The following is a 15,999-nucleotide window of genomic DNA, read 5'->3' on the forward strand; positions in this document are numbered from 1 at the left end:
CATATTAATCTTCTACTCCAATGATTCACATAACGAGTAACCGGAGGTTGGCATCTACAAATGTCGACATTCGCGTAAAAGTGTCGGAATTAAGAGTATGCTTAGCAATTTGAATAAGTGAAATGTTGAGTAACCGGGAATTTTCACTTAAAAGTGTCGATTTTGGCGTAAAAAGACATTTTCACTATTAAAATAAAATGGAGTATGAATAAATCCCTCTCATTAGTTAAGTTTTTATGCTATAAATGCATAAATGTATATAAATATTTAAACAATAAAAATTATAAATTACAAATAATATTAATTATACATTTATACATAATATTAATATATATTTATAAATTATAATTTATAGATTTATATAATATTCATTTATAATTTATACATTTATATTAATTATACATTTATAAATATATTTATATTACGTATTATATCTAATATAATACATTTATACATTTACAGATTTTTTTATCAATACATAAATACATTTATTTACAACTATTTATAAATGTATTATAAATGTCATTTAAGAAATTTAACTTTTCCACTACATAATAGCAAATTAGAGAAATTGATTAATCAATTATTAGTAGTATCAATAACAAAAAAATAAAATACTATTCTTGTTCATTCTTTTTTTTTATTTCACTATAAATAATAATTGCTAACTTTTCTTTTTTATGTGGTATATAATATGTTACTTTTAATATAAGTAGTTGAGTAACTACGAATTCTCAATTAGTTTATAAATACTTAAATTATTGAATAACTAGATTAATACACTTTGCAAAAATTGTTGACGTACTAGATTAATACACTTTACAACATCAGCTACATATATTTTTTAACAACAAAGAGTTTATGGTAAATTATTAAGAATGAATTTAACAAATAAACAAATTTAAAAAGTAATTTGAAAATTATTAGAATTTTTTTATGCAATTTTCTAGGAATTCGTATTTATCGGATGCAAGATAAAGTCCAACCAAAAAGCTTGCTAGATTGGTTAAGATTTATTCCCCCAAATTATTATCAACTATTGATGTCAATATTATGGGATCTTTTTTTTTTCCAGTTGTGATGAATTTAGAGCCTTAAGTAGTAAAATTTGTAGAAATTTGCATTTTACAATTTGCAATGAATTCATAAAGCAACAGAAAATGGCATTACGGAAATGCGAGGTACATATAACTCGCATTTGTGAAATGCGAGGTCATCTTTTTTTTTTTTTTTTTTCGGTTGTAGAAAAATTAAGGAGAGTTCGCATTCATCAAATGCGAGCTCAAGGAACTCGCATTTGATGAATGTGAACACCCCAAAAACAGAAACCAGTACACAAAATACCCCCTTTGTAGAATTTTTTTAAAAATCATAACAATTTAGAAATTTTTCTGCGTTTATGCTATCAAGGCTGCCTCGATGATTGATATAATTGGGGATTTTTCTGCCTTTTTTTTTTGCCTTTACCGTTTGCTTTTTTGGATTTTGATTTTTTCCAGCAGTTAAATTTGTGCATGCTTGTGAATTATGTGCAAATGTATAAGTGCACGTGTAAAATTATCTTTTTTTTTTTATCTTTAATTTTGTTTTTCTATGTCTATTTTAGATACAAATGTTTTTACGTGTGCGTGTGTATGAAAGATGGTGGGAATTTTTTGCCATGTATTCTTATCATATGTGTGGGTATCAATTATCAAAGTTGGTTGGGTCCTTGGAAAAATGTAAATGTGTGCTTCTGTTCTTGCATTAGAGATGGTGGTGAGGCACATCTTATTATATGGAGAGAGTGTGTGTGTGGGCTTGGAAGATTGCTGAGTTCTTGAAGAGATACAAGTGTATGTCTCTCTACGTGTAATTAAATAGGTGACAAAATTTTTAAATATGCATATTTGTAATGTGTCTGCCCATGCGCGCATGTTTATGTGCTTCAGAGATGGTGGAGAATTTTCGCATATATATTGGCAATGCATATGCAAGAAGATGTATCATATGCATATAATGTATCACTTGTGTGCGCACCTTTATACTTGCTACAAATGAATTAACTTATCTGGCTTAAATTATTCAATTTTCTGATATTTTAGGGATGAGATTTGTTATAAAAAAATTAGATCGGGGTAATATTGATTTCAAATGTGGGGATGCTTCAATTGACTGTCGAATTTTTCCACTCATCCATGGCCTTATTCTAGTAAAAGTCAAACAAATTTCTTTCTTATTTCTGTTGATATTCTTCTGGTATCTTTTGTCATGTAACTGTTGTCATCTTTTCTTATTTTTTGTTTCTAATTTTTGCATCCTTAATAGACAAAGGTCTAGTTAGAACATTTGCTGTGGCTATGGATGAATTAGTTCTTCTTTTGTACGTTTTGTCTGTTTTCCTCTTTTTTGTGTAATTCCCATCTATTCTTGTTAAGGGAATGATTTTTCTAATGACAGCCGCCTTATTTGATTATTTATGTACATGTCTTCTTTGTTCCCTTATACAATGCTACATGTACGTAACATATTTACCATTCAATCTAATGTGAAAAAAGTTGAAAGCTGATGCGCAAAAGTCAATTTCATTTGCCATGTTTTAATATTTCATCTTTGCATATGCAACCCAGTATTGAGCTCGCTAATTAGATTCTTAAGGAGAATAATTTTGGGATGGTTTATAGGCCAAAATTCCTAATGGAACAAGTCTGGGGAAAGTGTATAACTTACAAGGATCTTCTTCCCTAATGCTACAGAGCAATGGTACCATTGGGGTGGGTAGACACTTCTTGCAGTTGATCAACACCTTCTCCGTTACTGTTAACAACTCATCCATTTTGTGCCCCATATCCTTTCTTGCTAGATGATATTTCTGCCTAAATATTCAGTATTTGTTTTAAACATATGGGAATTAGAGGTGTTCTTCAATTAGTAGCTCTTCCAATTACAGTATGGTACTACTAGTTTCCATTTAGTACTAAATGAAAAAGTTGAAATGATACCTGGGGAATTCATTCCAGTAAACTAATATGTAAGATGGAGGAAATGAAAGCTATGTTCAGAGTAAACAGGTCACCAAATCTAAGATGCTGTTGTTTCACATGATTTCTTCTGGACCTTCAACACTGTATGCAACTGAAAAAAACATTCAAACACAAAAACAAACGAAGCATTCTAGAAAACTGAAACTCCTAACATGCTACATAAACCAGGACATACTGCTGGATTTAGACAACTTTATTCCAACTTTTAGCTGTGAGACCTGCTTTTGTTTTATCTTTGCTGTTTTCAGAAGATAACTTGAGGTTGCCCACCATATCTGAATATTTGGATGAGACTTGCCTTATATATCTATTGTTTCCAAACTGCTGCATGAGATGGTAAACTAGCCCTCACGACCCAGAGGACAAAGCTTTTCTCAGTATATGCTGAGTATCATAATTAATGGTGGAAACACTATAAGAGAATTCATGAAATGACTGCAATGTTTCAGAAATGTTCCATCTAGAAGAACTCAGAATGAGACAATGGAAAGCATGAAAGTTTGCTTTTAACCAAAGACTCAGTTTTAGATTAGACTCTGCAACTGTGAAAATTAGACAGGAGGGGAATGCCGGCCAATGACTTGGATGTATAATCTTCATGCTATCAAGGTATTATATAATCTGCATGCTAGCAGGATCACTGTTGCGTGGGATGAACTAGCTTGTCCTAAGTTAATGCTGAGATGGCTTTTTAATCATCTTTCTTCTTTGAAAAATCTGGATGTGTATACTACTGATATTTCTTTATTTACAGATTCAACAACAGATATCTGTTGGAAACATTTTCTCTGTATCACCAAAATATTTTATCATCATATTTTCGTACTCATATTGCAGGTCGAAATTGACTAAGACTATGGATTCTTCTCTCTGGGATCCACCAATTTGTGAAGGTTGCTCTGCCTTGTTATTTTTTTAGCTAAATGATTCAAGTTACTACTGGTGGTTGTTTAGACTGAAAAAATTACTGGAACTCTGTATAGATTCGAATTTTGCAAGATGGAAATTTTCTATTTCACTAAAGCTGACTTCTTATTTTTGTTTGTGTAATTTTTGGTTACAGATGACAGTGCTGATTTTAAAGGAAATTGGCAGTCTGATTTCTCCTCTGGTGTGGGGTGCGGTAAGTTTATCCCCTTTACAATGTTTGCTAATCAGTTTCTTTAGGGACTTTTTTTAGACTGACTTAAGGTCCCCTCTTTTCCATTATATGTGTGTCATAGATGTCATGGAAGAAGATGCCATAAATGAAAGGTGTTGTATCGAAGTGCTGAAAAAATTGATACCTAAGGCTGATGCCGAGATAAAGGAACTTGAGGAAGAAATTATATTTCTTCAGGCCCAAGTGGCTTTGGAAGATGATGCTTGGGCTAAGATATGCTTTGATACTTTGACAGAGAGGACCAAGGTGCTAGATATCTCGATTCAGAGATTGAAGAATGAAAAAGTGCAACAGCAACAAGGACAGGCGTCTAGTTCCCAAACACATGGAGATCCTGCTCAGAATGAAAAACAACAAACAGAAAATGAACTAAACTTTTGTTTCCAAACAGATGGAGATCCTGCTCAGAATAAAAAACAACAAACAGAAGATGAATTGGATGTTTGTTTTCAAACAGATGGAGATGCTGCGAAAATTGAAAGCCCACAAACAGAGAAGGACCTTGATTCTCACATCCAAACATGTAAGGAACCTTCTCAGAACCAAAAAATACAATTGGAACATGAGATGCGTGTTCTTTGCCAAACACATCTAGAACCTGCTCAGATTGAAAACCTGCAAGCGGAACATGAGCGGGATTTTAATTTCCAAACAAATGGAGATCCTGGTCAGGATGAAACACTACAAATGGAACATGAAATGGGTGTCCCTCACCATAAACATGGAGAACCTGCTCCGAAACTGAGTGAAATACTAAAAGCTCTTCTGGAAAAGTACTACTTTCCAAACAGAGATAAGCAGGTTTGTGTAATACCTCAATTTTATTCTGTTGCTCTGCTGCCCCACTAAGCAAGTTGGCATGGTTAATTGATTAGACATAGTTTTTCATATTACCCTCTACTATCCCCTGGTTTTTCTTGTTTGTAAATAAGTGCAATAGTTGATGTGAAATGAAGCGGCTGAAAACCTGTTCTGGATTATTTCTGGTCATGTCACTTTTCAGAATATGTATAAATTTCCTATCCAATACCTGAAGATATTTGAGACCTTAGCTGCTAAATGCTTCCTACCATGTTCACTGGTATTAAGCATCTCAAAAGCCAGATAGATGTATGACTGAAAGAGTATTATCGGGTGAGGTATTTGAGAACTTATTCAAAGTAACTTTCAGGGAAAGAAAGCCTTTTCTTTTGCTCTAGGACCAATCAACATTTTTTTAAGAAGTAAGGAAGTAAAACAGCTTCATCGATTACATGAATTAGATCAGGTGAACAAATCACTTTTCGCTTCCTCTTGTTCATCACGTTTTCTGGGGAATAATGGTATGGGCTATTGCGGATTTAAATTATAATCATGACTTTGCATGCCAACGTGATGTACGCTAGTTGAATTGTAGTTTGTTCTTTTAATTTAACATCTTCTGCACTATTTGTATATGGTATTGCTGGCAAATGTGATGTCAAATACACCATCTTTGCCGATATGTATCACTGGACATTTGATGTCGACTTGGTGCTTGGAATTTGTTGTGTGTATTATTTGTTTCTTTTAAGACCTCATTTAAGTAACAATCACTTTTCGCTTCCTCTTGTGAGAAGCTCACCGCTCTCCAGTCCACAGATGAGACCGGCTTGAGCAATGCTGAAGCAATAGCCTGTGTTGCTAAATCCTTGGAAGAGATTGCTGAACCTTTTAATCCGGAAGTTTCAGAGGATGCGGAAGAGAAAGACCAGGTAAAGACAACCTCTTTGCATTATTTTGCAGTTCCTAGCATGGCTGCCCTGCGAAATCTGTCAAGTGCTAGATTTGAATTCGCAATTCTAACTTGTGACTCGTGTAGACTACAAGATATCCTTTCTCTTTGTTACATTTTCATATTGGTTTTCTCCAAACAATGATCAGAATGGAGATACCACAATCATCAACTCATTCCCAAATCTTTCTGAACATGCAAGTGAAGCATCCACCAAGAGAAAAATGATGGAGATTGATTCAAGCGGAATACATGATTCAACGACCGAGGCGGAGAAGAGGATGTATACCCCAGACATTCAGAAGGTACCTATCAATCGGTCGTCAAATTAGGAATCAATTATTATAAATGTACAAATTTCTTTTGACTTTACTGCTCTCATACAACAAACAGGAAGCAACTGCTATGATGATGGATACCAGTGCGAATGCCTTGAGCTACATAGCTGGTTCAAGCAGTGGAACAGTGGGCTGCAATCTTTCTGAAGAAACAAGCGGGGCTGTCACAGTACAGAATTTCAGAATTGAAAGCACTAAGTTGAAGCCATCTCCAAATCCCGCCGAAACCACCATTACAGAAACTGATGTGGTATGAGATGTTTCTTATGTACTCGTACTGATAAACAAGTTAGGCCTAATCATTTGTGAGACTCTTGGTTTCTGGTTTCTTTAGTTTGATGTAAGCATGTACTAAACCTTTTTTCAAGCTGAGGAGGCGACAGTAATGTATCCCTTTCGAGCACCCTCATATCGTTTAACTCACTGAGACGTGACTTATCAGTTGTACCTGTTATTATATTGTGAATAAACATATCTTATAATTACTATATTAATACTAATTCTTCTGAATTCTATTAGTTACTCTGCTTGAGAATTGAAATTCTCAGTGTAGGTCGAAATATCGATATATCACATTTAAATATCTAAACGAGGATGTAGAATATCTGCACCATTTGCAGAATGAAATTATGTGCGTTAATGTATTTTTTTCTTTATCTTTTCTTGATTTTTTTTGTCTATTGCTTTTGTATTCTGATTCAATAAAGAAATAATTTTTTTCCATAAAATTACTTGTTAAAATCCCAACCAATAAAGACTTTTGGCAAAAATGGGATTTTGGGTTTTCACAAATTTTTCCCCCTACAAAGTATGAGGAGGATTCAATATCTACATGGTAAATTTTCATTTCGGAGATGATTCTTATATGACTAAGAAACCGTGTTGCATCTTCTTTTCTTTTCTTCTTCTTTTTTTTTTTTCAGAGCATGTTCCAGCTTTCAGATATCACTTCAGTTTGCATGACAGATCCTGTAGAACGGAAGGTTAAAGAGGTTGATATAACCAACTCGAAAGAAGCCGAATTTCCCCTCCTAATGAAGCAAGAAGATTGGTGGCTTTTTGATTTCGAATGGGCACTTGGAGAATCATCTTCAGAGGTGTTCAATAGCACGACCAAAGAGCCATTGCTGAAGGAGAGACAGAAGCCACAACTGTTGAATCAAACACATCATATTGAAGGAGTTGGAGCAGAATCATTCACCTCAAACTCCTTGAAGTCAGGGATTCCCGAACACAGAGACAGGCCCTTCCCCATGTTTGAGTTGGGACTACTTCCAGAATCGTCCCTTGGTATGGAAATGGAGTACAAACCCTCCACTATGAAGAGTTTCAAGAGGATCCTTGATGAGAATAATTCTATGAACGAAAAAATAAAAGAGGAGACTCGTATAGACTTCAGTGGAGAGAAAAGTTGCAATGTTGTTTCGGCTTGTCAGTCACCAGGGACAAGGCAGAAATCTGTGCTCCCCCCATTGATCAAGAAAGGCGAAGAGTTGGGCAATCTCCAAGTCACTCGGACGATGCAAGAGGGAAGGCTGAAAGGTTTGGTCAAGGAGGAAGTCGATCGGATCTCCAACTTTCATGCAGCGAATGAATTTGGAGTTAAGAAGCCTCTCAAGTTACTCTCTTGTACAACATCCGTGGCCGCAATGAATCTCGAGTTTTTGTCGATCGCTCGACTCAGAGCCATGGCAAAGGAACGCAACCTCCAAAGGTACTCTAAACTCAACAAAAGTGACTTGATCAAGCTTCTTAATTTCCCACCTCCAGCCCTTTAATTTCCCTTGTGATTGCAAACATACTCGGTTATTATAGAAGCCGCCTGAACTTATTTTTGCTTCGATTTTTTAGCCATTTTACAGAAAATGCCATTATAAACTTTAAGAATGTGTAAGCGTGACTCATCTGGATAGAATTTTGATGACTTTGAGTACTCTGTTGGTTTCTTTTCTCCGTGGAGCTTGACATTTGACCGGCCCATAATGTTGCTGGTGATTTAACTGCATATGGATATTATTATTCACGACAGTGCACTCTTGATAGCAGTATTCTGTGAAATTGCACACTTTCTGTGGTTATAATTGAACTGCACGCAGGAGGCAATTCAGCAGATTATGTGGTGGCAACTCCCCCAACTGTTATCAGCAAATCTATTGAGTTGGCTTATGATAAGTAGCAGTTGCAAAAGCAACTCTTTTCGTGTTTGATAAATCACCAGCAGCTACAGAAAAACCAGGGGCACCACCTTTTTCTCTCAGACCGATCTTCTAAATTGTTTAGCAGTATCAAAGCCATCACCGTTTTCCCTCAAGGATTGATACACAGTCAGCACTTGCCCTCCTTTAGCTTTCAGAAGGTATCTGATTCTGGATGAATTCCATGTTACAGCTTAAAAGACAAATTTACTGAATGAGGGTATTGTCAGGATTGGGAGTTTTCTACTGAGTGATGAATTGGGTGTTTACCTTATCATTTTGAAATCAAAGGCCAAAACAATCCGAGACTTGCCTCCATTTAGTAGTCCAAACAGAGACCATTCGCAGGTACACAAATTTGAAGAAAGCTAAAAAAATAAACCATTGGAGTTTATCTGCTGCTTTTGATCATGGTACACTTTCAGGCCACAAAATGGTATATCATTCTTCCCTGCAAACAACAATAAAACACAAGAAATCAAACAAACAATTCTTAGAAAGAAAAATAAAACACAACAAAGTTTAGAAAAAGAAAAGGGTAAAAAAAAAAAAAGCAGTTTTCAAGTTTTGGCACTTAAATATTTTCCTAATCTCTCAACCTATCCCCTATCTAGACTTATCCAGAACTAAGAAAAGTATCTCTCTTCAGAGGCAGAATCTAAAACTCGCCTTTCTGAAAGATTATGGGCAATGCCAGAACTTTACAACGCACAACGGTCAAAAGTAACAAGATAGAAATAGAAAGTTGGTGATTCTCTTCTCTTTTTCCTTCTCTCTCTCTCTCTCTCGATCTCCCCCCACAGCCCACCCCCTCCCTCCTCCTTCCCCCAACCCCCCCCCCACCCAAAAAAAACCCTCCACTTCCCACCAAAAGAGAAATATCCCAAAAAGAATTCTATATTCAGATGCTGAACCTGGACATATATCATATCAAAATTTGAAGTACTCTATATAAGATCTACTTACCAATGAAACAGGGCATTATAACCACATTGTCTCAACATTAATAATGTGTCACAAAGCATAGAAGTTTGTCTATATGCCCAATATCAGAATAACTAAACCAAAGAGATCCATGTAGGAATGCACTAAATTACCCAAGGCACAAATTCCAAGTGATATTACAATGAGTGCTACAATTAGAAAGAAAATTGCACACGACAACTTCAAGAATTATCTAATGAGACAAAAGAGAGAGCAGACAACACTCATTTCAGTCATCTTCCTCCATGATAATGGCTCCAAACAAACAGTGAGTCCATCTGTCACTGACCTGGAACCAGACTTGCTTTGGAAAGGTCTACATTTACTATATCCATTCCCGACAGATAAACTAATTTCTTACCTGCGTTACTTTTCCTTAATTTTCTCTGATCTATCATTTAGAACTAATTCGAATTCGATTTTAGCCATTGGTTAAAATCGAAAGAGTCAAACATCCACCTTTATAAACCAGGCTAGAGTCATAGGCTGACATTCAGAGCATTACTCTACTCAAATCCCTATTTACGGAAAATCTACAAGTGTTGCACTGAAAAATTAACATCTTCTCCACAAACCTTATTAAATCAACCCCAAACTTTAATAAATTAATAAATCAACCCCAAATTTTAGCTGTCATTCAGACACATGCAAATCAGAAAGTAGACTCAAGAACTCCAAGTTATCATGATTCATGTATATATATTAGAATTTAAAATTTATATAATTACAGGTTACTGAAAACTCTGTGCTTGGTGGTCCTGCCACTGCAGAATTTAAGGACCACATGGATGCAACCTTGAGAGCCAATTCCCATCCTTGAACATCTAACACTCCATTTCTTGATATCAAATAAGTAGCTAGGAGGTGATAAATGTCTATTTGTACAAACAAAGATGTTTCTGTGCTTGTGAAGCACACCAGAGATTTCAAACTATCTACTACTCTTTTCTAACAAGAAGTTAACTGTACTATAATCGAAATGATTATCAATTCATTTATACCACATCAAAATACTATTGTTGAATGCGATTGGAAAGAATAAATGGCATAATTGAAATGGAGAGAGAACCAGTCAAAGAGTTAAAGACTACTAAGCTGAAATGTGAAACATGCTGTTAACGTCACATAATGTCAAAAATCTACTGAGCTGACTGAGCAGGTAAGGCAATTACTTTGCTTCCCTAGAAGCATGACAAGAGGAGGTCATTCAAGCAGTTTTATGCTTTGTGAGTGACAAAAGACAGAAGGCAACAGTCAACTAGGGCATATAAAGAAAAAAGGTGGCAGAGATTACTTTGAAAATTCAAGCTTTAACATGGCATCTCTTAACTTGTAAGAAGCCATTTTAGTAGTTAGGATAGGCTTAACCTAGGGCCTACATTTACAAATTTTATGTTGAACCTTCTTGGCACTTAGTTTTTAAGTTTGGCATGATATTCAGTCAGAAAGAATATTTATGAACTTTGCTATCTTAACAAGAATTGTGTGGTTTTGGTATCTAGGGACCAAGGTTCTAAATTAGGAATCGGTTTCTACAGTGAAAATGCCCCAGTCAAAACTCAGGTTGGAGAAAATATCTAGCCAAGTAGGAAAATGCTTAGAAGCCTGTGACAAGGTAATTCTCATCCAAAGAAATTGCAGATTTCAATCTAACAAATGGTCCAAACTGGAGATGCTGCAGACATTTAGTGTATTACAGAGTAGGTGATACGATTTAGTCTTAGGTCCAATACTGGACGCTTTCTCAGAATAGTTTCTAGAACTTCCTTATTCCTCCATATTCTTGTGAATTCTATGCAGTTTCATCATTTTCTGAGCCCTTGAATAGAGGTTTACAATGAACGTGCATGCAATCAAGAATCAGGTGCGATGCTGGATGGTTTCTAGGAAAAATCTCTAGAAATTCCTTGTTCCTCAAATTTATTACATTTATATCCCTTTTGAGAACTTGACAACATTCTATTGCCATTTTTTGCATGATCTAAACACGAACCAGTTTTATGAGACACCTTTTGGAGTGCCAACAAATTTCTGCTGCATCAAAAAATGTTCCTATTAGGCACACCCTTCTTAAATCCTACTTCCCCCAGGGGAGTTTGTGCTTGAAGGCTTGCAAGGATCTTTCTGATGAAGCTTATTTGAGGTTTTTCAATAAACTTCTCATTTGCAGGGGTAAAGACTTTTAACCCACTAACTAAATTAAAATAATCAAACTGGAAGTGTAGAAATTCAAAAGTATCCTGGAAATGTAATATATTCCAATTCAAGAAATCTAAGATATTTAATTTGCAATATAAGACTTTTCAAAGTACACAACTCCCCCAAATTAACTTTTTATGCCATTTTGGCAATTGTATATATTCCATTTCAAGAAAGTGGGTATAATCTAGCAATAAAGAAATAGCTCGATTTGAAAGTGAAGTTATTTAAAAGAATAACTAATTAATCATGTAAGTAGAAGGGACAAAACAAGAGTGGGGCTGCATGGGACCAACCAAGTTCCCTCCATTCCAAGTAAATAGGTTAATATCCAGATAAAACTTGAGAAACTAAACTCCAACACTACTCATCAGCATGAGCTACACATCATTCTCCCCCATCACCACAGTACAACCACCCAGAAGCAAAAAGTTCAGCTTTTCACCCCAAAGGGATGTTTACAGCTGGTTAAGTGCAGTCCCCAGGCATGCAGTTCTATTCTCCATATAAATGATAAAAAGGACACTGCTAATCTAGTAAATAAATGGTGTAGGTAGCATCCACCTTTACATGAGAACGCCTAGCCACGTATTAACATCAAGACAAAATGATCATGTTACATATGTATACTAATAATTGTCAGCTCTCACTTGGTGACTATAGAATCATTTGTATAATTCTGAGTAAAAAAATTCTTTCTTCAGTAAGTTAACAGCATATTTACCCTTCTCGCTTTTTCTTATCCATGTTTGTCCTTTTGTAGTTTAAAGGTGACTGAGAAGACAAAAGGTCAGATGCCTGAAGAATCTAACATGTGGATTGTCAATCGAGAGTAATAGAGGTCTGAGATGAAGATCAAATCACTCATTTATTTCTTCTAAAAACGCACTTCCTTTTTATGTAGGTTCCCAAAAAAAGAATCCCTAAAGTTTAATCTCCACTTTCTAAATTTTTTGACACAATACAGTATGATGAAAGAAATACTGGTGAACTAAAATATCAATGGAAAACCTATTCAACTTCATCCAATGGGTGATAGTGACTCTGACATGCTTTATCACAATGATCATTCTCCAAATATGGCCCTGCATTTAGATTTTTGAGTTTTTCATTTGACGTGTAACCCTGACTACCATATCGCGTTTCTTCGTTTAAATACTTCCCATTTTTCTTACCAAAGCATATTCTTCTACATCCCCCTAGGTCTTGTGATAAAGTGACAAAGATTGGAGGTGATATCACGAGTCAGAAGATTCAACCTCCTAGTACTCACTTTAATTCTCTGTAGCCAAGTTCTAAAGTGGATTCAATATCTCGCTCAAGTAAACTTGAAGAATGTTCTCCTCAACCATTTCAGAAGCAAGTACAATTCATGAAATGACAAAGTCATCCAAACTCATCAAAGTTCTCAAACTTTGAAGACAATAGTAAACTAGTGTGTATATTCTCCTTAGAGTAACCTTCAAAATGTTCTCCTCAACCATTTCCGGAGCACGTATTATTGGTAAAATATCTAAAGCATCTGAGGTCATAAAAGTTCTTAAACGTTGAAGATGGTGCTTGGCACATGCACTATAAAACTACTCTACCTACTTTGCAGTATAAATGCTAACTTAACCTTATCCATATTAGAAATCAGATCTACTTTTAACCAGCAGAACAATTGCACCAAGTGCCAAACTGCAATTGGACTTCCCCAAGTTGATATGCCAAATATGACAACTGAAGGTGCTGTACTTCCTATGGACAACCTTAGCCTCCTTTCGCTTGCCAATTCTCATTGAACTAACCAATCTACGACAGGGCAAGACTGAAGAGTTCAAAGACCTATCAATTAAAATTACTGATCAATCCACTTATGAATAACCTAACTGCAAGAAAATCCAAATAGGAGACTGCAGAGTTTACTCGGTGAAAGGTAAGAATGCCAAACTTAAATGTATCTGCTTGATTATAAAATAAGCCTAGAGAAAGCCATCAAAACTATTGCTTGTTCTACACGTCTTAAGCTGTGCCAGAATGATGAATATAAAACCTTTTATGGCATCTATAAACAGCAGTCAATGAACATAAATTAGTATTAAATGACTATCCAAATGCTTCGCAAAAAGATAATCTTGAACGTGCAAACTAAGTTGTCACAGAGATAGAAAGCTATTTACCAACTTGCATATTCCAACTTGATAGAGATAAATGGAGCTAAGTCCCAAAAGTCCCTGAAAAGTAGCATGTACAAAATAATGCAAGAGTACTAGAAAAATTATCGATTCAATACAGAAAATTAAATAAAATAAAAAAGAAGGTTGTAAAACTCCTCAGAGATGACATGTACTGTTCTATATGTAAGATGAAAAGGCCATTCAGATAAAACATGTAAGATTCATGTCAAGCGTAACTTTGTCTGAGCTCCGCATGAATTGTTCAGAAGTCTTTCAAATCAGGGACGTAGTGATGACAAATATTAAAAACACTTGCCAAATGGAGAAAAAAAAATTAAAAGAAAGCTAGCACTTGTTTTGAGGGCAATGAAATTCTTCAGGACTTTGCTTCAAATTCCAAGGTCAAGCTGAATCTCAAAACCTTACCGTATAACATGAATGAGTAAATTTCTCAAGAAATAATAAGCAGTGTAGGAATATAGTGTTACCTCACTTAGATTGTAACATACAATCAGCATCCTTTAGTGCTCAAACAAGATGTGTTATACGATATTGGAGCTTGGCATTTTCTGCATTTAGCTGCTTTAGCTCTTTCTGAGCCTAAAAGGGACATAAAACAAGACTGGGTTACCTTTTTAGCACTATTTAACATGCAAAAATTAAAAAAACTGCACAAAGCACACCTTTTCTCTTTCTAAAGCTTGTTCCGCTTTCACATTTTCTAGCTTTGACTAAAGCTCAAGGACCTTATTCAATAATTTCTCATTCCCAGCATCTGAAGAAGCATATCCACATGAAGAAAAGGATAAGGATGAGTTAATTAGTAGATGTCACAAAATTCAAAATGAATCCGTTGAAATGCATTGATGGTCAAACCTACTTCTGTCACTAGCAATAGCAGCTTCACGTCTTTCCAATCGAGTCTACATGACAAAGAAGGAACTTTCAATCAGTAAAACCCCTATCGTCAACAAAAACGAGGACAGATCTCCCAAACTGTCATTTGATTAATATATTACCCCTAAAAGCTTACGGCACGCTACAATTATTAATAAAGCAAAGCGTAAAAAGTAGTATTCGAATACATGAAAATAGTATTCTACAATTCTGTAACTTCATTTACATGCCAAACACAAAAGAATCCACTACACAAGGGTGTGTTTGATTCCTCAAAGAGAGTTGAATTGTATACCATAGGATTTAAGTAAAATTTCTATAGACAAGTCCAATTCTAGTGCAACTCCGATTCTCACAAGGAACCAAACAAAAGCATCAAACAGAAGAATCCGAAGCTCCCAATTTAGATTCCTGGACTAATTTAATATCTGATTCACGTGTTTATAATTCGTAAACATGATTGATGCATCAGTAGAAGAAACGTCAAAATAAATTCATCAAACTAGTCTAAGAACTCCTGGTAAAGCCCTTCAATGATTGGATTAATCATGAGAATTGATACAAGAAAAATTAAAGCATAACATATCAATGACAAGTAATTAAAAAAGAAAAGAAAAGAAGAGAAAAGCACCAAGATTTAGACCCATAATGTGGGCGTTAACGAGCTAAAAAGAGATCAGAAACCTCAGCCTCAGATGCTCGCTGGTGAAAGGATTTTCAGATTGCGGGCAGATTGTTTTCTGCCATTGGAGTAGATGAAGGCAGCTGCCCGCCTGCCAAGAGACGAAAGTGTCCGGTTTTCGGAGAGTTCGAGGTTGGGAACGAGGATAACCAAAACTTTTTTTTCTTTTTTGGGTTGTCTTATTTGGGTAGGGGATTGTACCAAAAAGTACTACACAATCGGAGTATTTGATCATCATGCCACCATAAAAAAATTGAAAAAATAAAATTAAAAACAGATGCACAATAGGAGTAATTGGAACAAGTCAGTAATTTTACAGTACAAGTGCACACAAATGGAATTTTGGATGCAACTTGGAAATCTATCTACACATTTACACAAATGATGCATAAATTATAGTCAATCTATATACAAAGCATGATATGTTATGAAACAACTAAAATGTGGATGTCCCTTTGTATTTTCAAGAGGATTAATTTTTGATTTATGGCCACATTATGTATAGAAGTTACAATCCATAAATCTAATCATGTAGCGGAGAAACCGTTTCATAGGTTTCTTCATATTCTTGTAGTAGTGGGTGTTTAAAAGGATTAATGTACCTTTA

General features: G+C 35.2%; 1 protein-coding gene and 1 long non-coding RNA gene across 10 annotated transcripts in view; one reads left to right on the top strand and one right to left on the bottom strand.

Annotated features, from left to right (window-relative positions):
• LOC113692873 (uncharacterized) overlaps positions 1-8,170 on the top strand; it is a 35,790-nt gene extending 27,620 nt beyond the window's left edge. For 3 of the 6 annotated variants that reach the window (XM_072053326.1, XM_072053325.1, XM_072053328.1), the window contains 7 exons: positions 3,861-3,916; positions 4,087-4,146; positions 4,247-4,986; positions 5,784-5,918; positions 6,088-6,243; positions 6,332-6,526; positions 7,200-8,170. In XM_072053326.1, the coding sequence (XP_071909427.1) occupies positions 3,861-3,916; positions 4,087-4,146; positions 4,247-4,986; positions 5,784-5,918; positions 6,088-6,243; positions 6,332-6,526; positions 7,200-8,054 (2,197 nt within the window). In that variant the 3' untranslated portion in view covers positions 8,055-8,170. Of the gene's footprint in view, positions 1-3,561; positions 3,633-3,682; positions 3,917-4,086; positions 4,147-4,246; positions 4,987-5,783; positions 5,919-6,087; positions 6,244-6,331; positions 6,527-7,199 lie in introns of those variants that run through there. The other 3 variants (XM_072053327.1, XM_072053324.1, XM_027211477.2) reach the window with 3 other exon arrangements.
• LOC113692874 (uncharacterized) lies at positions 7,035-15,573 on the bottom strand. 4 transcript variants are annotated; one of them, XR_011816057.1, is made up of 7 exons: positions 15,395-15,573; positions 14,694-14,736; positions 14,497-14,588; positions 14,302-14,413; positions 13,817-13,870; positions 8,742-8,922; positions 7,035-8,642 (listed from the first exon to the last, which is right to left on the bottom strand). It is a non-coding gene; the product is annotated as an uncharacterized lncRNA (long non-coding RNA). The 4 variants fall into 4 exon arrangements; XR_011816056.1 differs by having other exon boundaries at positions 15,342-15,573; XR_011816058.1 differs by having other exon boundaries at positions 7,035-8,664; positions 15,342-15,573.
• Between the last annotated feature and the right edge of the window lie 426 nt (positions 15,574-15,999).

The sequence above is a fragment of the Coffea arabica genome, chromosome 6c (genome assembly GCF_036785885.1).
Source record: "Coffea arabica cultivar ET-39 chromosome 6c, Coffea Arabica ET-39 HiFi, whole genome shotgun sequence".
Classification (NCBI taxonomy): Eukaryota; Viridiplantae; Streptophyta; class Magnoliopsida; order Gentianales; family Rubiaceae; genus Coffea; species Coffea arabica.